The sequence below is a fragment of the Passer montanus genome, unplaced genomic scaffold, assembly GCF_014805655.1.
Source record: "Passer montanus isolate IOZ18808 unplaced genomic scaffold, ASM1480565v1 scaffold26, whole genome shotgun sequence".
NCBI classification, from domain to species: Eukaryota; Metazoa; Chordata; class Aves; order Passeriformes; family Passeridae; genus Passer; species Passer montanus.
The window spans coordinates 5,083,333-5,107,077 of NW_024367261.1; the positions used below are offsets into that span (position 1 = coordinate 5,083,333).

A 23,745-nucleotide genomic window follows, 5' to 3' on the forward strand; every position below is an offset into this window, starting at 1 on the left:
CTCCTGCAGCCGAGTGATGATGTTACAGTCTGGATGGATGCGCAGCAGGGTGGACAAATGACGGCTGGGTGAGAGGGTGGTGCTTTGTGGGTCATTCCCTACCTGGGGGATGGGGCCAGAAGCCAGAGCTCTGTCCCAGAGGAGATGATAGAGGGCTCTGGCTCCGGGCTTGGAGATGACCCTGGCTCCATGGAAAAGCCCTGGGGGTCCCATGGGCAGCGAGCTGGGTACCAGCCTGTAGCGCATCTGGCAGCAGGGAAGGCCACAGCACCCTGGGCCGTGTGACTGGGAATGTGGCCAGGAGTTCAAGGGAAGGGATTATACTCTACCCAGCGTGTCTTCATGCCATGTCCAGTTTCAAGCTCCCCCAGCACAGGAGGAACATCAAAAACCAGCAGTGAGTTCAGTGAAGGGCTGCTTGAAGGTTTGATATCTGTAGCAAAAGCAAAAAAACCCTGCAAAGAATGTGTGCATGCATTTTATGGTCTGATTGGATGAGTCTACAAAAAGCAAATGAACTGTAGAGGGAGAAAAAAGGGGCATTTTTTTTGTATTCTCTGTGTCTTTCTCTCCTTAGACCAGATGCATTTATGGGTTCTACATCACATGAGATGTAAAGTTACATAATAAATTAATTGAAGGGAAGTAAACTGGTTGTCTATGAAAGCACCAAAAAGCCATCCATTTGGACAACTTGACATCTTTCATGTTGGGTCTAAGGGATGTGGTAGCCATGTAAACACCCTGGTTTTTTCAGGTGCTGATTTTTTATTTTTTAATTTTAATTCTTTTTAAAATCACTCTTCCAGCTTATTTGGGAAATCTGCTGTGCATAGCTGGAAAATGTTTTAGATTAAAGCATTAAATGGTCATTTTGGGTGCATAGACGCTTTGGGTACTCCAGCAGAATTTTAATTTGTAGGAAGTGTCAGCCAGGCCTAGGAGTGATACCAGGAAATGGTGTCCTCTACACTTGAGGTGTATGGCTACAAGTTATTGTCATTTGTTCCTTTGGAGTTTGGATTCTCCTGGTGTCCTGTTCAAACACTGGAGATATGGGGCAGGGGTGTCAGGCTGTGGGGTGTACCCTGAGGTGAGCAGGGTGAGCTGTGGGGCTGTTCCTGGGCATGGTGCAGAAGGCTGTGCCTCAGCACTCGAGTGTTCACTTTTTCAGAAAAAAATTGCCACTTTTAGTGTCTGCTCTCTTAAAAGTTGTAGCTGGTGGGGATTAGTCATCTTTTATTTGGGTTACTGTGGCAGCTCCTGTATGTCTGCGTCTAATTGTGCTTTAGCATTTTCTGTGTAGTCTGTCTTTTTTCTGTGCACAGCAGTTTGATAGAGATATAGGTGCCATTGCTAATTGAAAAGTACAGTTTTAGGGTGAAAGTCAAAATACAATAGTATTTTAAGCGTGCCAAGTCTCAGTTTGCATCCTGGGAGGAATTCATATGAGCAGTGTATGATGGCATATGGATGATACTCTTGTCTTTCTTGGAACTCCTTTGGTTCTGTGTCTGTTCAGTGTTCTATAAACTACACTTGGCTTAGGGAAAATGTAATTCTGAGTAGCTCTGTGAAAGAAACAATGCACCTGTTTCCTTTGGTTTCATGTTTGATGGTTGGCTTCACATCCCATCCTTAGCATTTCTGACAACAAACACAAAACCCAAACGCAGCAGTTTGGTTTTGCTTAGCCAAGCACCTCTTACTACACCTGGCAGGGCGTGAAATCGTGCAGCCAGGTTCTAGATGTTAACTCTCTACCTGACTTTGGAGAGCAAGCCTGTGACAGCTCCTCAGCTCCATGTTTACATTTTCCTGTGGAACATGCCAGCACAGCAGGCAGCTGTTGCCATTCAGCTCTGGCCAGTGACAATTTCAACAGTTTACAGGACATTTTAGGCAAAATTTAAAAACAAAGAGCTCAATGTCGAGAAAGAGATTGTATCAAGTCTCACTTGGATGCCATCTCTGTTTTGGGGTTAAAAATATCCTGAACTACCAATCCAGAGTGCAAAACTGTCGGAATATATTATGAGACAGACAGAAAATTCGCATTGTCTGTGAGAGCCGCTGGCTTTTATTATTACAATTGAATAGCATTTCTGCATCAGAGACAATGTTATTAATAATTGCTCATCATCCAGGACTGCAGTAAAGGAGTTGCTCCAGGGGACACGGAGTCATCGTACACCACAGTGTAATTGATAATAAAGACATGTTGCCTTCAGGGAAGATGCATTCCTTTTATACACTGATGTTTTACTTCTGAAATCTCCTTTAAGAAAGAGAGTTCTGCTTATTTACTGATGTTTTAATGAATATCTGGTGTGCCAGTCCAGTTTCCTGGCTTCTTTTGGCATCAAGCACAGTTCAGTTGCTTCTGTGTATGATCTGTGACCTTGATGCAGGCAACAGAGTGAATTAACTGCTCTCTGATGTTTTGCCTGCTTTAATAAAACATGTTCTGCTTTTGGGCAATAATCTCCATAATAGTAAATGCTTTTAATGAATGTCCATATTGTAGAATATCATTAACATAACATTTTTCCTGGAAGACTGACACAATGCTTGTCCTAGAAAACCTTATGTGCCCTCAGCATTTATCCATATGGATTCCATATTCCAGCTGTGTCTGTCTGGCATGTGAAAGCTTGGACATTTTTCACCCAGTGGTATTTGTTGGAGCTTTCCCTAATGGGCAGAACGGAACAGACCAGCAGCTCTTCTCGCCACCCCCATCCCTTCCATCAGTAGCTCAGCTGGAAAATTCTTTTTTTTATTGTAAGCAGAGCACTCATGACACCAGAAAAGTGAACAGAGAACTCTGGGAAAAGGGTTCCAGGTTATATATTCCTCCTAAAAAGCAATTTTTCTGAAGCATGTTCTGACAGTCTGGCTGCAGTCAGTGCTTCAACAGCAATTACATATTTTTATTCTAGAAGATGTTATTCTGCAATGAACAGCACAATTCTTTTCCCCTCTGTTCAGTGTTGAGCAAAACAGAGGGGAAGGAGTTCCTCTAATGATATTCTGTCTAACATTTCCTAATTCTGTCTAACATTTCCTTTGCTGCACAAAAATGTAGGATTCTTTATGGAATTTTTCCATTCTGTCTGGAGGCTGGCAAAGCCAGAATCTCAGGCACACGTGCACATACACACACTTATGTATGTGTATTTATATGTGTGTACATATAAGTACATATATGTATCTTGCTACCTGCATTGTAGTGGAAATGTGCGGCAATATTCAAATAAAAATGTTGCTTTTGTGTGCATTAGGTGCATATGGCTGCAGAAACATCATTACCTCAGGGTTTTTTTGCAGGATTCTGAAATCCCAGTTGTTGATGGACAGTGCTCTCAGGTGTTCCTGTTTATACAGCTCAGGAAATTTGCATCTTGCCTCAAGATAAATGGTTCTGACATCACTTTAATGTGAAGGTTATGCTGCTTAATACGGTATTCCCATCCTGGTTTAAAATACAGTTGCAAAGCACAGAGAGCTCCTCTTATTGCAATAACAGTCTGTCAGAATTTATTGAACTGGTTCTGTAGGTTTTTAGTTCTGAGAGTGGGGGGATACACCTGCAATATTTGATTTGTCTGTTTGTTTTATGCTCAGCTGAACTCGATGCTGAACATGCGCAGAAGGTTTTGGACATGGAGCACACCCAGCAGATGAAGCTGAAGGAGCGCCAGAAGTTCTTTGAAGAAGCCTTCCAGCAGGACATGGAGCAATACCTTTCCACTGGATACTTGCAGATAGCAGAGAGGAGAGGCAAGTTGTAAAATGCCTTTTGCACAAAGTCCCAGCTTGGAGAGCATTGTTGAGCAGGCAGAGCCAGCAGTGCTTACAGAGGAAGCACAGCAAAAATATCCAAATTCTTCCTCAGTAAAACTGGAACTTCAGATAAGCCTTTTCAACAAACTTTGTGTCTCAGGGTTACTGGATATGTGAGAACATTAGTCAGGCTCTGCTCCTTGTCTGAGGAAATGCAGAGCACTGAACTACATCTGGAACAGCGTTTTTCTCTGCAGCTGAAGAGTCCATCTATGTAAAAATGTGGATGGGGGCAGCTGCTTTGTCCACTGGAGTTCCAAAGCCTGGGATTTTCATTTGGCAAGGAGATGCCTCAGAAAATTTTGCGTAGTGCAGAGGAAAGTTCACTGTAGCATTTCTGAGCACTTCCCAGGTGGCAGCTATTCCCACTGGGTGTGATTAGGACACAGGAGGTCACATTAAGTGCTCTCCTTATTATGAAATGACACAAGTCTGGCGTCTCCAGACCAGTTAGAGCAAAAGAATGCCAGAGATTACTGGGAATTCTGTGTGGGAGGTTTCCATCTGTTAGGCCAAAATGCAGGGATTGTTGGACTGGTAAGGAAGCCAGTGGGAAATTATGCATTCATGTGGCAGGGAAAAATGTAGATATTCTGTCCTTGCTCCAAGTGCAGTTCTGCTATCATTTGTAATGTCAGAGGGGGGAATACAATCCCAGGTTTCCATTTCTCTGCATGAGTGCTATAAATACTCATCTGCAAGATGCTCTGCATGGGTAGCTAAGGAGAGGTGGGACATGTAAGTCTAAATTCATGGTTAGGGGAAGAACAGAGTATGAGTCTCCTGCATTCTGTACTTGGTTGCCTTTAGACTAAAAGTGGACATTGCCATGGGCTGACTGGAAACACAGCTCTGTTAGAGTGTTAGGCTGCCTAGCATTTGGAACTTCAGCTTTTTAGGATAATGTGGAGCCTGAGTGTATCAAAGAAACTGTTTTAATGAAAGATTTGGACCTGCAGTACATGTAAAACTGCAGAGCTGTAGCATATTTGAAAAAAAAAATCCCCCAATCAAATTACAGAATTTAATCCCAGTTCGCCCATGAAGGCTTTCAGTAATGTAATTGTTACTTTTAGATAAACAAGTAAACTGTTGATTGTAATAATTTGATACTATGCAGCAGGTGGATTTAAATCTGAGTGGCCCTGAACTTACTTGTTTCCTGTTTGCATGTTTTGCTGTTCAAGGAAGAAGATACTCATCCAAGTATTTACTTCCCTTACAAATTCTCAATACTGTATTGACAGTAATAAGTCATTTGCTTGAGTAATTAGTAATGTGAAATACCCATACTGAGAGAAGATACTGGGCATGAGCCTGGGTTTTACAGACTGCTGTAATTTCTTAGATTAACTGAGAGAAGAACAGCTGCTCTCTGATAACATTAATCCTGGTTTCTGAATTTCTGTGTCCCTTGTATATTGACATTTAGTGACTGTGTCCTTAAATGTGTTTGCTTTTCTTTAAAAAGACTTCTGGTTGAGAAAATTGAAAAGGAGTGTTCCAAAATGGAAAGTTTCAATCCTGGTGCCTGAGTCCCATCTCAGCTTATTTCTGAGAAGGTTATTGCTATAAATACTGCTGCTAAAAATGTTTTGGTTTACAGAAGCAGTAATGGATGAGAGTTTCACAACAAAGATTGCACACAGTGCTCTTGGATTTGGGCTGAGGTTGCTGCTGAGCAGCTCCTGTGGGCAGGCTCCTTCCATTCCTAAGTTTAATTATTGCTGCTGCAGACAATTAGAGCAGCCTCTGGAGCCTTGGTAGGTAATAACCTCGTGTAGCTGATGGTCATTTGTGCTGTTTCTCCTGCAGAACCAATTGGAAGTATGTCTTCCATGGAGGTGAACGTGGACATGCTGGAGCAGATGGACCTAATGGACATGTCTGACCAGGAAGCACTTGACGTCTTTTTAAACTCAGGAAGCGAAGACAATAATGTGCTGTCTCCCATGCTGGGTATGGTACCTGTAGTGACAGCCTGCTTAGAGACTGAAAAACCACCAGAACTGCTCTCTTTTGTAATGGGTGATGCTATCTCATAAAACATCACACTTGATGCAGATTGACTGTTCTTCATTAGTGCTTCTCGAAACATTAACATTTAGTTACTGTACAAGGGAGTTGCTGCAAAACTGTGTGATATTTCCAGACAGTCTCATTTTTCTTACTGCAGCTCCCTGTTGTATTCATCACAGTCTGGATAGGTGATGTGTTACATACTGGCTTGAGGGGCATTTTTCCCAATATAGAGTTAATAGAGGACAATTTGACAAACATCAACAGAAAGCTTGCAGCAATTAGGCTTTTATTTTTAATACTGATTGCTTAGAGTTTGTCCAGAATGTTGCTTGTCAAACTTGGACAAGTTGTGTAGTGCAAGACCTTTGGTGAGAGATACTGAGACACAAGGTTCAACCCAGCAGTTTACATATACACTGAGAATTAATGTCTCAATACTGGATCTTTTCCCCACCATGGAAATTATTTCCTAGGTAAAAACTTAAGTGCTAAAATACCTTTCCTCATAAGAGCTGAAATGATTTTTCTTGTGGGAGAGGAGATGAAGCTCCTTTAATGATCTTTTTGATTTCTCCTGAAAATACAGATTGAAATATCATTATGGAAGTACTTACAGTACTCCCTATGTAAAGGTGATTAACACCTGCTGTGAACATGAAAAGCTTGTGGTAAATGGTCAAGGCTCACTTGTACTCAAGGCTTAGGTTTTTGTGTTTCATTGCAAAAACTGAATTGAGGTGGGTGGTTTTGGATAGGCATCCACTTTGTGCATTATTAAAGCTGATCATCACTTGAGCTTGCCAGTAATTGCAGAATCTAGAACTGTTTTCCCCTTGCTGGCTGTTTGGCAGATGTTGGACCAAGAAGCTTCGTGTCTTAACAGCAAACAGTCCCAGCTGGATTATCTAAGGAAGGGCAGAAACTACTTTTTTAACTAAGTAGATAAATGCATTAGCTTTTGAAAAAAGTACATTCTTTATTTTATGCTGTAATCTAAATATTACAGCACATGTTTACAGTGTCTATACATGGACATACACTGCAATATAATGTACCTGTGCTGCAGTAAGGTTCCAACCTTACTGCAATGTGAATTCCTGTGAGTCTTGCTCTTTTGGTTCCAGACATTTTATTTCCCTCTGATTAAGGGATTTTTGTGCTTGTTTTAAGAACCTAGCACCCCAGTATCAAACCAAATATGCAATAGTCTCCATTTTTAGAAAAATGTGATTGGCTTAAAGGTAACTACTTTGCTGTCAGTGGAGAACTGGGTTGTCAGGGCAAGGTTTGTTTGACAATTGGCCTGAACACCACAAAATACAGGTAAGTTATTAAAATAACTGGTAAAAATGAGAATCAGCTCAAGACGTTAAAATGTTTTCAAATTTGCCTTGCTATATAAACATTTCCAGCTTATGGACACTGGTTTCACAACATTTCATGACAGTAAGTTAAACTGCAAAATTGAGTTAGCTCTGTCACTCCTGAAAACTCCTTCTCTGTGTGTTGTCTAAATTAATCTAATGCATGCTGGTGTACACCACACAAGGCAGGTTCTCTAAAATTTCTAGTGTTAAAATATAATTCAGGTACTTGAGGAGCAGGCAGTGTGGTTTGAGCTGCTCTGCAAAGTTTGAGCAGAGGTCAGGTGTAGCTCATATCCATCTGACTCTTCTGAGAAACTTCTAATGAAATTTTCAAGAGAATTTTCTCACTAAAGTTACTCATCAGCTGAAGCTGGGTGCTCTGACTATGGAGAAAGACTTGTTAGGTACAGGAGATAAGGAAAAAAGGGCTTTCTTTGCCAGATCACTTGGAAAGTGTTTAGAAAGTGTTTCCTGATTTTAACTTTTTTGCTGTCTGGAACTGTCCAGGGAAGAGGATCTAATTTTGTAACTTGAACTCTCAAACTGCAAGCAAACAGTGTTGCACTGTGTTACAAGTCTTCTTTGCACAGGATATGGAAGAAGCAGTCCTAAAATCCCCACCCCTGTGCACTTGAGGTGGGGTATAGCTCTACCAAAGGATTGCTTTCATGCTGAATTAAATTTGATTTACTTTTGCATTTTCATTTTTAGTCAAAACTGGTGATGACTTATTGCCTGCTTCCTAGTTGTTTGTTTGGTTTTAAATTTCCAATTTTTGTAGTTCTGTTACACTGAGTTTATTGGGTGGTACTTGGTGTCTTGGGAAAGAAGGAAAACAGGCTGAAAGTGACTCCTTAACCAGTGCTGAGCTGATGTTAATGCATTGACTTCTCAATGCCCTTGCTGAGCCACAGCTTGATGGTTGCTGTTGCTGTTGTTTCCCACCTCTCAGGGCCTGACTCCAACACCTACGTGAACGAGATCAGTCTCCAGGTGCCGAGCCAGTCGGAGTTACGGCAGAAACTCTGCTCCCTGTCCTCGACCTGCACCGACTCGGCCAGCCAGGACGCCAGCGAGGGAGAGTCCCCCGTTGTCCAGTCGGATGAAGAGGAGGTTCAGGTGGACACTGCCCTTGCTGCTGTAACTGAGAGAAAGGGTGCTTCAGATGGCAGTGATGAAAGTGACTCTCAAACTAATTGAATCTTAAAACCATATCCTTTAAGAATGTCTTCTGAATGAATGAACAAGTGAATGAAGAGCTTGCCTGCGTAACAATTTGCTAACCAAGCGTAACAGCCAGATCTTTTTACTTAGTAATACTGCCTTTTTACAAAATTGCCAGTCATGTGGAGGTTGGTTTTTAAAGAAAAAATTATGCCTAAAGCACACACACTTTAACAGTAGTCTTGGGGCTCAGGGGAGCAGTAAAGCTGTTGTATATACTATGTATAAGAGAATTTAAGGGGAAAGGTAGAAGTTACTTTGACCACTAACCTTTAAATGGCTGATTGGAAGTACTTAAGAGTTGATGTGTAATACTGAACCCAAATTGTTCCTTGCATGTTTTCAGCTGCTGCAACTGAAGATTTAGGATCCAAACCAAAATGAAAAGTTATTTTCTACTCTTTACTACCTACTGTCAGCCTCCTGCCTTTGTCTACTAACGCAGCAGTGTCTACTGTTCTCACACTTCTTATTCAGGACCAACTTAGTTATAGGTGTTAAGGAAAAAATAAGAACCAGAGAATCAGGAGAGATGCATATGGAAATGTTGCACTCCTTGTGGAGCAGGTATCTTAGCATTGTGTACTTACTCCTCTTTCAAGATAAAATAAAGAATTTCTATTCCAACCATGTCTTTTACTTGATTATCCAGGTATTTTATCCATGACAAGTGAACAGAGGAGCCTAACTCAGGAAGATAAATGATTAGGAGCACCAATGTAATGTGCTTTTCCATGGTAACATCTGTTTGACTACACTAGGGAGATAAACCTGAGTTAATTGTTAATTAAGTTTGTGTATTTTAGAAACCTCAGGACCTGTAGGCATCATCTCATTCCCGTTTTTTCTGCAGTCATTTTTCTCTCTGAACTTGAGGTCTGACCATGTCTAATGCCTGTTGCTTGTCAAGTCTCATGCTCTGTTTTCAGGCATCTGCTCTCCTTTGAGAAGGCTCCTGGCTCCTGCTCTTCCTGCACGGAGGGAAGGAATGTAATCAGAAACAGTGTAAGTAAAAGGATGAGCTGTGGTGTAGATCCCTTCCAAAGACCTGCCCTGACAACGCCAATGGCTGGGAAGAGGGGTATCTCCTTGCTCCTTGCCAGCTGGGCAGTAGCCAGTTTCCTTAAGGATTCTCCTGTTAGCTGACAAAGTGTTTCCTGATCCCTGTCTGGGAAATGAAGGCTGGAAGCTCCCTACCTACAATTAGAGATTTACTATTCAACAAAGCAGCTGTTCAAAGAAATTTATCTTGAAGGAGCTTCCTTTACTCTCTCGCTTTCCAGAAGACAGACAAAATGTCCAAAAAAGTTTTGTTTTTTTTATTAAACCTCGTAGTACAAACCTGGAAAGTAAACAAAAAACTGGCAATAAACAACATGAAGTCTTTCCTTACAAGGAAAGAGAGCAGAGCAGCGCTAATAAATTAAATGTCAAACTGTAAGCCATAGTCAGAAGTTTACTGTCAAGAGGGAAAAGTACACAGCAAGGCCATAAAAACCAGACAACCACATTTGAAAACACTTGACTCTGTTTATGTTATTGTTAAATATTCCAAAACAGTTCAGTCTTCTGCAACAACAATCAACAAATTGTATTATAGGACTTTCCTGACAGTCACCACTGGCAAGCTCAGTGCAATATGGGTAGCTACGGTATTGTTGAATTCAATTACGAAACAAAACAGTTTGTGAAAACATTTTCCCTTTTTTATTCCACACATACTGTACACACAACCAGAAAAGGGCAACAGCTACTCCATTATTATTTTTTGTTGTTGTTCAGTGATGTAAGCAGCACTTATAAATGTTACAAGAAAAACCCTGTAAGCATCCAATCCAACCGATGAAGAAAGTGAAACGTAAGGCTTTTCTTCATCTTGTCTCTCTGCCATCCCTCCCCCCACCCCAAGAAAAGGCTCAAGTATTTAAAAAAATTTACAGGCATATGTACAAAAGGTGTGATTTTTTTTTTGTTACAACATGAAGAGAAAAAATAGACAAGATGAAAGCAAATGCATTTTCACATTCAAAAGAAATATGCAGACTTGCTAGTGGCTCTAAATGTGATCATATAATGAAACAAATTCAAAACAAAATTAATGCTTGACTGTAAAGGTGTGAAAAACAGCAGTGGAATGGAAATGGAATGTTAGAAAGATTGCACGTCTATGACAAAAGAAGCACTTATGGCTTCAATCACTTTTTTCTTTTTTAATCTTTTTTTTTTATTTTTTAAAGGATGCTATTGAAGGGTTTTTGATAAAGTAGCCAACAGCACCAAAAAATAACAGAATGGATTTCCTAATGAAATCAGGCACAGTTTTCCCTCACATAACTCCTCAAGGCAGGCAGTCTTTTTTCCTCCTTTTTTTTATTTTTTATTATTTTAAATTTTTTTTTTATTTTTATTTTTTTTTATTTTTTCCCCTCAAAACAGATGCATAGTGATGTGCTGGTAAAAGAGAACATACTCCAAATCTCCTCCTTTTGCCTACAGTTAGGAAACAAAGTCCATCTTCAGCTGCCATAACCTCCCAAAGAAAGTGTGTATTCTCCAATTTAAAAAATTACAAAACTCATCTTGCTGTGACAGAATAAAAGACAGCCAAAGTAAAGCAATTTCTTTCAAGTTTTTGTCTCCTATCCCTTTTCTCTCTAGAAAAATCTGCTCACATGACCGGAGAACAAATTATAAAACACATCAAACTTTAACCTAGTCAAAAAATGGGTTAAAAGCCTTTTATTTCACAGTTACCAAAAGGCTTTTTATTTTTTCAGCCATAGGGACAATACAAATTCATATTTTATCAGCCCCTTGCCGGTTTTAAAACAGTGAACATACGGCAGTTTAAAAAAATCAGACTGCTGTATCTATCTAGTCTAAGTACAAAAAAAAAAAAGTTCAACAGTTTAATGCTAAAACAAAATTAGTTCTCTAAAACCAGAAGAAAATCTTCTTTAGAGCTAGTGCAAAGACAGCTTGTATTCTACAGCAAGTACTCCAAACTATGGTATAATAATTACAAAAAATATATATAAATTGACAAAATGAGAGTGTTGGCATCTTCAGGATTAACTTGAAGCACTTTTGGATGAACTGGAGGATGAAAGCCTAGATGATGGCACGTCCACTGTTGCTCTCTTACGAGGTCCTCTTTTTGGTGTAGGCTTGCTGATACAGTTCTCAATGCTGCCATTTTTACCAGATACTTTTCCACAGATTTGATTGACAAGACTGATTATTTGTTCCTGTTCAGGAAGTGGGAAAAAACACAAATTAGCATCTGCTCTTCCTTCAGAGTCACTTAAACAGGAGTGCAGTGGAGTGCTCAGAAATGCTGGGAAGCTCCATCTTAAAAAGCTGCTTGTACTGACAACAGCTGAAGTGTCATTTCTCCCACTGCTCTGCTCTTCACCTTTGGGGCCAAGTCCCCTCACAGCTAAAGACATGGAACACAGAACCCAGGCACAGGACTAAGTCCCCATCTTGAGTTCTGGGATTATTCATCATCACATTTGCTTGGTGCCACTACTGCACCTCTCATCTGCACGTGCTCTGCAAGTTCGTCCTAAAGCAGGATCATGCTGGCCTGGAATAAGTCCACTGAACTTCCAGTTACCAACAGAGGGAAGGTATTCCAAAGTACAGAATTAACCATAGCATAACCAGTGAAAGCAAAGCCTCATGTTCCATCCCAAAGCATCAGGTGCCTTCTTATGTTCTGTGGCACATATTAATGGAATTTATGCTTCAGGTTTCATCTGTGTCATCATGTTCCCTTTGTTGTTTTTTTTTTTACTTATATCATAATAAATCACCTTCTTCCCACATCAAAACCAAACCCAAGACCATTTCATGGAATTTATGCTTCAGGTTTCCTCTGTGTCATCATGTTCCCTTTGTTGGTTTTTTTTTACTTATATCATAATAAATCACCTTCTTCCCACATCAAAACCAAACCCAAGACAAAGCCCCAAACCCAAGACCATTTTCCTGAGGCCTCAGTAGGACAAAGGCGGAGCAAAGTGCCCTCCCAAAGGGGTACCCTGGCCCGGTGTCACGCTCACCTCATCGTAGCGGTACATCATCTTCAGCCCCCGGCACGACTTCTGCTTCTCCACGTGCCGCAGGGCACACTCCAAGCAGAAGACAACGTTTTCATTCTCCTGTACAACCTACGTGAAAGAGCAGAGGTGGGGGGAAGAAGTGCAGTTAAACTCCAAACTGTACCTGTGTTCTCCACACAGTATTCAATTATGGCCTGAATTACTACGCCTGGATTTTACTACAAGGTGTGAAGCACAATGTGAAGTCATTCAGGATGTGCAATCACTAGAAAGAAAAAAATCTCTTTTAGAGTGCTAATGTTGGCAAATATATCTATAATTTAAAAAACCCTCCACCAAACGTAATGAGGGCTAAATCCAAACAGTATATGCTTTTATTAGCATCTCCTATGCAGTCCCAAAGATCTCCTGAAAGGAGTAGTTTCCCATTACTTAAAATGCTGCCTTGAACAAGGATGTAATCAGCTTAGCCACAGGATTCCTCAACTACTGTCTTGTTCAGCAGAGGTGACATTTGCTCAGCTGGCTGCCTGCCAGGCCTGCACACTCAGCTTGCAATTTAACAACCAAGTTGGGATTTTTTTATCCACAGCTACTGTTAAAGAGTGACACAGAAAAATCCTTCCCATGATTAAACTTACTCCAGAGCAAATGGACCAGAAGGTCCATTAAGAGGTTCTGGTTAGTATTTTCGGGTTTTTTTTTCAAATAAACTCATTTTAAAGTTACTTCAAACTAATGCTACTTAAAAAGTGGTCTAATGACATATATAAACTCAGCATATTTTATCCTAGGGAGGGAAACAGCTACATCTGATTATATGCAGTTACATTTCATTGCCATTAAAAACCAAACATCTAGAACCAAAAAAATTCCCAAAAGATGACAAAGAACTCCCAGACTGAAAGGACTAAATATGGACTCACATGCCCTACATTATGTTTAATTGAATACCTGTTTTTGGATTAAAATGGTATAGAAGGTTGTGGGAGGGGCTTCTGGTTTTTTTAATGACTTTGCTGTGTTTGTAGGTGTTCTGCATACAGCTCTAAGCCTGGCTTGGACTAAAATGGTGTAGAAGGTTGTGGGAGGGGTTTCTGTTTTTTTTTTTTTTTTTTTTTTTTTTTAATGACATTGCTGTGTTTGTAGGTGTTCTGCATACAGCTCTAAGCCTGGAAGTGCCACCACAGTGGTCAGCACACCTTCAACAGCCAGTAGGCATTTCCTTCTTAAAAGAGGGAAGGTTTATGGGCTATTTTTGGACAGGCTGGCGAACAGCTTGATGGATGGGAGACATCTCCCCTGCAGTTTGGCTTGCAGGGACATTGTCTCAGCACAGGCTGTGGCTGCATGCCTGAGGCTCATGGCATGTGTGTGAGCTGAGACCTGCTCTGTCACAACTTACTGCTGCTGACAAGCTGCAGGTGTCTTTGTTAGCCCTCCTAGGGCAGTGCAAACATCTGAGGTGTCTGAGGGGACTGGTTCATCCCTTCTGGCAGGGTGGGAAGCCAGCTGACCCCGTTGTCTTTTGTCACCACTGGCCAAGGCCATAAATGCCACATCAACACCTCTGTCTTGCATGGAATGCAAGACATGGCTCCGTGGCCACGTGCTGTCTCTCAAACAGATCCTGTATCTATAGCCTCTAGATCCCTGGAATGCTAGGGTAGGGGGACAGTACCCCAGGAGTGGCAAAGGATTGTACCCACCATGGAAAGATAGCACAGGTGCTGACAAATCTGACACCTCCTCTCTGACGTTTCTAACTGCAACCACTTTCGAGGCTTTTTCTTGCCATCCACGCTGGCGCCGCTGCTGTCGTGGCTGCCGTAGCGCGCCGAGGAGTGGAGACCGGCCTCGTACAGCTGCCGCCGCTGCCTCAGCTCCGTGTCCCTGTGAACGGGGGCACAGTCAGACACTGGCACTGCCTCCAGCCACCACCGTCACACACAGTCACCCCTTCACCCCGCTCATCACTGAAACCTGAGCTCCACACAGCAAAGCCCTGAGTGTTGTCGGAGGTTGGTGCCATTCCCTAGGCTTGGCGGACACAGCCAGCGCCCGGGAAACGCTCGCTGCCTAACTGCAAAAGCTAGCTCCGGATTTTAACAGCGACCACTGTATCAAGCCAATGGTTCTCAAACTGCTCCACAGAGAACTGGGGACTGCCGAGGACTTCCTGGAGGTCGATGGTTGCTCGAGCCATGTGGAGAGTCGGGAGCTGTGGTTAACATGACTGTCATTCCTGAAGTTGCCAAAAGCCACCTTGAGGAAGAGGAGCCGTGGCTGTCAGGAGTAACAGCCAAGCCTTCATCAGGAGGCAGAGATGAACCAAGGACCTGCTGCCATAAGGTGCTTCAGGCAGGAAAAGAGGAGCAGGGCAAGTGACTATGCCAAAAGACGAAGATCTTGCTGTACACCCAGGGAAAAAGAAGGAGATGTCAATAAAGGACAACCACCAAGCCCTCCGGCTGCCCTTCACCCACGGCATCTCTAAGGCGGACAATACCTCCTGTGCTGAACTCTACAGCTTTAGGAGAGCAGGTTGGGTTGGAGCTGAGTGGAAGACAGCAAGTGTGGAGTGAGCCGAGCAGATGGAAGGGGAGGATAAAAAAGTGCACCACCAGACACAGCTGAAGATGAGTGGAGAGCCAAGCTAAGCAAATGGCACGGGCAAACTGAGCAACCAAGGCATATCAGGAGAAGAGGCAGCAAGAGACACAACAAACAAGCAAAACAAAACAAAGTATAAAAAATATGGTACACTGTTCCACTTCAGATGGCTTTTTTTTTTTGCCTTTTTTTTTTTTAGATTGTTTTGTCTGGGCTTTTGTCTCCTATAACCAGCCACAGGAAGGATCCATATCCTCCAGTGAATTCCAACCTATGCATAAGAACAAGTTTGAGAACCACTCTGATAAAGGTCAATGTGATGGTCTAAGAGCAAACATCAACATTTGTTTCGCCTTTTGTACTTGCAGACTTCCTCTTCAAGGGGAAAAAAAGGCACTTGAAAGTGGTTACTCCCACAGGGGAGCCACCTGCAGGTAAAGCAGTCAGCACACCTCTTTGCATTTCTTTCTGAATACTAAACAACACATGGGCTGTTTTCCCCTTCAATATGTCACTGGAAATTTTCCAAATGAGCATGCTAGTTAGTTAAATACAGTTTGTAGACTCCATTCATCAAAACTTTCTTGACATCTCGAGTATCAGTTGTCACAAACTTGAAAGATAGGTAGCAACTACATGGTAGGGAACAAAAGAGAAGATCATTACACAGGAAGCCAGGCAACATTATATTTTCTTTTCTCACCTATCTTAAGAGAAACCCTGAACAAGTGTCCTTAATACTAGACAGAAAAAGGAGCGTGAAGCTTTTACTCTTTAAAATGCTGGAGTTCTAATGCCAGATGCACTACCATGCATGCACAACTGCTCTCTTACTATTTAAAACCAACTCTCTGTATACAAAGGACCTTTTGTACCTGTAGTATAACTGCCTTGATACTGAAGACAAGAGTTCCTGGTGCAAAACCCACTACAGACATGGATTGACAGTGACTACTGATGCAAAGAGGTTGAAAAACTCAAGGAAGGTGTTTAACCACTTGGCATCACATAGTTCACATAATGCATCAGGAAATCTCAACTCTCAGCACCAAGAATTAATAAAAAGCCAGTGCAAACTGCAGTTTCAATTTTTTTAAGGTGTCTAAAGTAGGGAATTCTTTAGAGTTAAGACATCCTAACCATGGATGGTCACATCAGCTGCAACCAAGGAAGCTGCTTCTTCCATGTGTGCCTGTCTTCAGGTACATCTGCTGGGCTTTGGCTTGGATAAGGAGGGGCCAGGTGTGTCTGAAAGGGTTACTTACGTCACGTCATCCACCTCTGGAGTCTGTCAATGAAAACAAAAGAGGTAAGCAAGCCCCCAATTCATTACCTGAGCTCTCCCAGGAGCGATGATATTGTACTCAGAGTCGGTCCGTTTTCTTTCTTTGCTTCTGCTGTTGCAATCTGATAAAGCAACTTTTCCATTGAAAATGGTTTGGCTATACGGCGCCGCTTCATTTCCTGGGACAGGAGGAAATGGCCACATTAGTTTCCAGGCAAATTTGACAATAAAATGTTACCAAGAATTAATTCAAAGTTAATTAATTAAATTATTGATACTAATAAACTGAAGCAAAAAGTAGCCTTTTAAAACAACCACAAGTAAAATCTTTTCATAGTCCCAGTTAAACAAAGTGTTTATGTTCCAAGCACCTCAAAATTCTCTTCCCTAAAAATTTTTCCTTTGGAGGGCAAGAGGAGCAACACCATCACTCAAGCTCAGTAATACTGGATGGCTCAGAATACAAATAGTGTCAGATGTATACATATGACCTACTTGAAACCCACGACAGATGTTATTTCACATCTTTAAAAACATAAAAAATCTAGCAGAACAGGCAGATGCCAGGGAAAAGAGACAACAGGCACAGAGGGGAGTTCAGTTCTGCCTGTTACTGGTTCCTCTCTGTGAAAGCTTTTAAAGTTATGTTTTTCAGTCAATACAAACTGAATTATTTTGGTACCTGAAACTCTTTTGATAATCTTTAGGTAGGCCAATTCCCTGATTTAATGTGCAGGTGGGAAAAGTGCAGCATTTTCCCAGTACCTACAGAGGTCTGTTTTGGTTTATGTAGAGTCAAGAGAGTTCAAATGAGCTAACACTGGACTGTAATGTGAGGGTGACATTTCTGGTTAGTGGTTAAACCTGCCAAGAACATACCAGCACACACAACCCTACAGATTTTATTTTTACCTTGATTTTTTTTACCCTAATTTTTTTTACCCTGTTCTGTAACCCTAATTACATGCTCTGGGTATTTATTTTTTCACAACCAATGTATCATAAAAATAATAATTTTTAATAGCACCCATTGTGAGCATTCAAGTGATAACTATCACATAAAATGGAATAGCAGCCTTTGCTGACCAAAAAGGGTTCAAAAGAGGTTCAGAGGTCAGAAGAGTATTCTTCAGAAGCTATTTGCTCTGCTAGACCCTGTGTGGGTTTGGAACAGCTGCATGTTAGGAGTGGTATGGGAAGGTTTTTCCATGTTAGGTTTGCTTAGTCTGAGGCTGTGTACACAAGAACAGAATCCAATCCAGGAAAGAATTCTGCACAGGCAACACACACAGCCAGAATAGGAGGCCACAGTGGGTGGCTGGACAAAGCAAGGTCAGCTCCAGCTGGGTGACAGCTCAGGGACACCCTGAGCCCGAGCTGGGTTTAGCACAACTTGCTGTATCTCTGCATTTGTCTGAATTTCTGAACCTAGGTACATTTTTCTCTTTCATACATTTCTGAAATTCACAGGTAACTATTTTACAACAGACTTGCACTGCTGCCTGATTCTTTCTTTTAGTGACACTTTTTTCATTGTCACGGAAGTCAGTGAATATTCACATTATAACTGTCATCAGCCTGGCACTTGTGATCTCTCTTGCTCTCAGACATCTCTTGCTTATTCATTTTCCAGGCTGAGTAGTACTCTTGTATTTAATGCAGAGGCTAATTAATAATTTTAACCATTGATCTCTGCTGTGCTTTTTCTAGTTCATCTACATTCCTTCTGTAATTAAGGGCTCTGAATTACACAAACCTCTAAGACTACCCAGTGACAGAGCAGTTTCTGCTTTGTTATCTATTCTCTCCTAATTCTTACCATTCAATGTATTTTTGTTATGCCACTCCAGAGCACTTGACTGACAGCTCCATAGGAATCCAGAGACCTTTTTTCTCAGTACCAAGAGCCCATCTCTGTATCTGTCACATTATAATGTTTTTAATTTTAAATTTAATATTTATCAACACTGATATTTATCAACTTCATCTACCATTTTCTTACTTGGATCACTCAGTATCATGAGATAACACTGTAACACTCCATAGCTTTAATTTTTGCTGCCATTACTGTTAATATCCTCAGCATAAAGGATTAGCTTTGCTATTAACTTCCCTTCCTAGGTTATTTATGGATACATTAAACTGTGCTAGTACAAACTCCTGAGGAATGCAGAGAGACCTCCTCCCTTCATGATAAACCTGACCCATCCTCTGCTTTTCTTTAAATCAGTTTTTTGGTGTGTAAACTTCACCTCTCAATTTATTTATAAGCCTTTTCTCCCCAAAAACGCTCACAGACTCTCTCAGCTGCAACTCTTGTCCTTAACTACTTCCAAACGCTTCAAGGGCTTGAGGCCATGACCTTGCTCCAAAAGCCACCCTGGTGGTTGCCCTGTTATCATTTTTGTACATTTACTTCCACAGCAGTGGTTATTCAGCATTTTACTGCTCTTTCAACGTTCTTCATCTCTGCTCTCCCCTACAGCACAGCTCTTTTCTAGTGAGGACACCAGGTACACTTCTGTGGGAACACTTTCCCTTTGGTTTCACCTGAAGGAGCCCCATGTGCTCAGGGTGGGACAGCTCTGTAACAGGAGCCAAGGAGTGGGAAACCTGTGGCGTTTTAAAGGCATGTTCCTCAACCCAACTAAAACTGGGGGCAGGGAAATACTTGTCCAGCCCCTGCCAGCATCTTCCATGGATAGCCAGGGAGTACTGTGCTAATACCACAACTTTCCTGTTTGGGAGATGAGTGCACAGGGATTCTGTCACTGCTAACAGAGTTAAACCTGGCTTATGGACTGTCAGCTCTCCCGTGTGTGCAGCAGGGCTGCTCCAGCTGGAAGACTAACTCTATCTTTCCTATGCACTTCTTCCTCTTGTATTACAGTACCAGCTGAGTCTCTTCCCACCCAGTTTCTGGTAGGCCTTAAGAGCACCAAAGCCCTCCTTTTATAACCAGACATTCTCTCTTATTTCCAAACCTCTAACCCAGAGTGTCTTCATTTAGTCCAGCATTCTGTACTTCAGTTTCCTAAATGAGTTTCACTGACTTTGCCCAGTGCCCCATTTGAAGCTATGGAGTTATCTCTTTGCCACTCTAAACACACACTCTACCACCACAACTCTAAATCTTCTTCTTATCCTTACCTTAAAATTTCAAGAGCTCTTAGTGTGCTTTTTAAAACCAGCAATCTTGTTAAATATGGTCTAGTTTAAACCTGACTGTCCCCTTACACAGGTGTTCATATAAACTCTTTTATTCCAACAATTTTTCCAGAGTGCTTGTAAGACTGAAATCAATGCAATTTCAGATGCAGAATTTCATTTTTTCATGTATTAAAGGAGATTGAGCAGTCATTCAATACAGAAATGAAACAACATCATTTTAGTAATATAAAGAGAGTCACTATAAAAAAATCAGGTCACAGTATCACAGGATGAAAACAAAGTTAATTTATCAAATGCTAAAAACTGTCAGTATTGCTGTGGAGAACGAACAGACAGAAGGTACAGTTGGTTATCAGAGTTCATTTAACAGTCCAAAAGGGGAATCTCACCCATTACACACAACATATCACCACCCCTGGAAAGCACAACCCTGGCCAGCATTGTGGCAAAGATGGCAAAGGGCCTTGTCAAAGTGGAGGAACCAAAGAATAATTTCCAAAATCAAAGGGAATTAAGAACATAAGACAGTTTGAGGACAGAAAGAAGGAAAAAAAAAAAGAGAGAAATAAAAGGACAACACAATATATGTTTCAAAAGTTATTTAGATATAAACACATTATCTGTGGTTCTTGTAAAGTTTGTGAGAGCTGTGACTTCAATTTCCAAGGCAGGTCATCATAGACTGTAATCTGCGGGATTTTCAGCCATCTTACATTTACCCAGTGCAAAGCTCTTAAAAATTAATCAAAAGAAACTGTTCTTCAAAATTTGAGGCACCAAGAGCTGTTTAATTGCTGCATAGTGATTTCTGTCTCTTACAGGAGTAGCATTTTCACGATATCAAACAAGTGTTCAGTAGAGAGATAAATACAGCACACGGAGTTAATATAATCATGTACGTTCAGACATGAAAGGTTAGCTCAGGATTCTTATGCCTTAACTTATAGATATACACAATTCCCACCTTCCCCCAAAATAAATATATAATAAAATAACCTTTTATTTCAAACTAAGTTAATATACAGTTAGTATAACCAGGCTGGAAGAATTCCATTTACCCTAAAGAAGCAATCCCTAACTGTGGACATATTACAGTTAATTACTTAGTAACTTGGTCTGAAGCTGTAAAGGATAATTTACTAGTAGCTTAGCTATAAAACACTACCAAAATAGTATCTGTAACCCAGAGTATTTCAGAAGGTTGGGAACACAGTTAGTGACGTATATGCTTTGTCCAAGAACACAGAAATGTAGCCAGAATCATGATGACTGGACAAATCACCTCTTTCTGCAGGCAACCTGCCTCGGTCGGTTGTGTGAGAAGGGACTGGGAAGGTTATTTATTTACATCTAGTATTGGATGGGCTGGTCAGTGAACCTAAGGATTTTCAAGTCGTTTAAAACTGAAATTGCCCTGATCAACAGCTTTTCCTGAATGAAGGGGCAGAGAAAAACAAGCAATACAGCTGTGAGTATTAACTGACTCTGCCTACCACAGGAGCTAACAAGCACAGTTATTCAGATATTTGCACCTGAGATTCTAATGGTTCTAGAAAACATAACTTAGGAAAAAAAATTAGTAAGCATAATACAATGTATAATCATTAGCTCTGAAGGGATTTTTGAAAAGCTTCCTTGCAAACTGGTCTGCAGGCACAACAATCTTCAGATTTTTTTTATATATATACACACACAAGTCTTTAACTGTCAGTTAACAACTCAGTCACTTTTCTGACAACACTGGATCGTCTTATGCCTCGCAGAACTTTTTCCTTTTTTTTTGTTTATTTAGTAGTCCAGAAAAACAGACGTAGTAGCACTACTCTCATAATGCTACCAATCCTGGAATGTCTGTTGTCCTTTTAGATGGCAGGGCCGTGAATCCATTTTAACTCCTTTTCTCAACTTACCTTGGCTGTTTTAAAGCCCATACTTGTCCACTGGGTGGTAGCAAAGTGCACCGATTCGGAAACACTATAGCCACAACATACTTTGGACACAAAGGATCCAGGAAAACAGACAACAAACTGCCCGCTCTGCTGTACAGTACGGTGCACCCTGATCCCCTCCTTGCACAAGACCTCTGGGGAGATCTGGAAAGACAGGGATAAAAAAACAAGAGAGAGAAAAACAGTCAACTTTCTTCCTGGCTGTGTGCTGCCACACCACTGCTCATGGAGCAAAGCTGTGTTCTGTGAACAGCTCCGCTCCGGTCGCATTCCCTCTCCCATTCTGACCTGCCGAACCTGTGTCTGCAGTGACAACTGCAGAAATGCCTCTCCTCAAACCAACAGCTCAAACTCCCACATGCCCAAGGACAGAACACTATCTGCTCCTACAGAAAGCAATGCAGATTGTTCAGCTTTCCATCTGATCTTTTTCGACTTGGCATTACATCCATTGTGCTACTGCACTTCTGTGAGATGTTAACATGGGTAGCCAAGGGAGGGTTTTTTATTATGGCCTCCCCAATTTGTGCTTAAATGCACTAAAAATAAATTGTTATCCAAAAAATAAACAAAGGAGGCAAAAATACTTAAGTATTAGATTTCTTCTATCCATCATAAAAGTCAGTCATGGCAGATGAATTGATTAAATCACACTCCCTTTGTGAGGCTAAATACATTATAGACAGTATTAAAAATGGACATTTCTTGCACTTACGCATTTGTTTTTATATTAATACATAATAACAGCCTTGTTAGAAAAATACCATGTGGGTAAACACTGCAAACAGAAAGTAGCCTCCTCTGCATTGCTGCAGTGTAAGACAAAACCAAAATAAATCCCTAACCAACCAGCCTCCTGGATTAGCCTGGGGTTCTCAAATGGGAACACCTCTCCCAGTGTTCACCTACCATGACATTACTTTCAAGCATTTCCAGCCCTGGAGTGCCATTGGCTTGCAGCAGGGTATGTACCACATCATCAAGTTTGTTCTCCTCCGCAGCAGGAATGCAATACCTGTTGTTTTGTCAGAGGAAAAGAGAAAGATTTACTGTGGAGTAAATAACAGTCCACAGCTACACAGTAACAGACAATTCAGACCAGCACATTGATTAGAAGAAAGAAATTCAACACAGGGTTTCACATACAATTCTTTCGGTAAAACACTGAGGATTGAAGGGAAGTTGTTTATTCAGACTCAGTCTGATTGTATTCAGCAAGTACCCAAAGACACAAAACCCCCAAAACAGAAATGTGAAAACTCAGTCCTCTGCTGAATCAGAGAAAAGAAACCAGCAACAGACTGATGGTCAGTTTAATGGCACCAGAACAGCTAATTATGGGCAGAAGTTTGCATCTTGTGAGCACCAATATATGTTGTTATCTTAACACAAATTACTGTATTTATTATCTGTGCATCAACAACAGGATCTTCACATTCAGTAACATTTTCTGTTTGTAACAGTCGAGAAATCACAAATCCCCTCTACTGTTAGTGCAGAAAGTTGCCTAAGACCTTCTTGCCTTGCTTACTGAACAAACCCCACATCCCTCCTCTCCCTTCCAACAAAAGGCCTGACTAAGAGCATCCGAAGTGGCAGCAGAGTTTCAAACTGCTGGGAATCTGCCAAGTTGCACATCCTCCTCTCCTTAGAAGCCAAGGAAGCAGCTGTCCTCTTGTGCTCTCTGCCAGCACTGCTCCCTCAGCAGAATGACAAGAAGTAACACAGGAGTCTCGAGTCTCAGAGGCACACATGCAGAGAGCTGCTGTTTGTCTGAAGGCAGGGAGGGGATATGGTCACAGCTGGTCACTGCTCTTGCCTGCAGCCTATCCGAGGGCTGATGCTCAGGCAAGTCAAAAGCATGTCCAGCTTTACCATGACTTACCTTTTCTCTTTAGGCAATGAGACCTCAACCTGGAGTCCATTTGCCCCCACACCAGAAACACACACACGGAGTCATTTTTCCAAACTTGGAACAAGAGAATCAAGCTGGAAAGATTTTTGGGGAACTAGTACAGTCTTCCTGCCATTCATCTGATCTCCAGCAACTTCATGAAGTGTTCTGCTGGCCTTACACACCTTGCTTTTAACGTGCACTAACTTCATGTGTGTCCCACAGGGTTATCCTGACTGAAGAGTCTGTAGAAGGCTGCACTTCCTATGATCTGAACACCTCCTCACTGTTCACTATGATGATGACT

At 41.4% G+C, this 23,745-nt stretch overlaps 2 protein-coding genes across 6 annotated transcripts in view; one reads left to right on the forward strand and one right to left on the reverse strand.

Moving 5' to 3' along the window:
• The window catches only part of DTNBP1 (dystrobrevin binding protein 1), a 63,756-nt gene extending 54,667 nt beyond the window's left edge, over positions 1–9,089 (forward strand). For both annotated transcript variants that reach the window (XM_039711973.1, XM_039711974.1), the window contains exons 8-10: positions 3,628–3,783; positions 5,662–5,805; positions 8,188–9,089. In XM_039711973.1, coding sequence (XP_039567907.1) covers positions 3,628–3,783; positions 5,662–5,805; positions 8,188–8,435 — 548 coding nt within the window. In that variant the 3' untranslated portion in view covers positions 8,436–9,089. The remainder of the gene's footprint in view (positions 1–3,627; positions 3,784–5,661; positions 5,806–8,187) is intronic.
• An 806-nt stretch (positions 9,090–9,895) lies between these two features.
• JARID2 (jumonji and AT-rich interaction domain containing 2) overlaps positions 9,896–23,745 on the reverse strand; it is a 214,855-nt gene continuing 201,005 nt past the window's right edge. For 3 of the 4 annotated variants that reach the window (XM_039711971.1, XM_039711970.1, XM_039711972.1), the window contains exons 13-18: positions 22,454–22,559; positions 21,506–21,688; positions 16,473–16,603; positions 14,236–14,419; positions 12,527–12,634; positions 10,687–11,707 (exon numbers count right to left, since the gene is read on the reverse strand). In XM_039711971.1, the coding sequence (XP_039567905.1) occupies positions 11,531–11,707; positions 12,527–12,634; positions 14,236–14,419; positions 16,473–16,603; positions 21,506–21,688; positions 22,454–22,559 (889 nt within the window). In that variant the 3' untranslated portion in view covers positions 10,687–11,530. Of the gene's footprint in view, positions 11,708–12,526; positions 12,635–14,235; positions 14,420–16,472; positions 16,604–21,505; positions 21,689–22,453; positions 22,560–23,745 lie in introns of all 4 variants that reach the window. The other variant, XM_039711969.1, reaches the window with a different exon arrangement.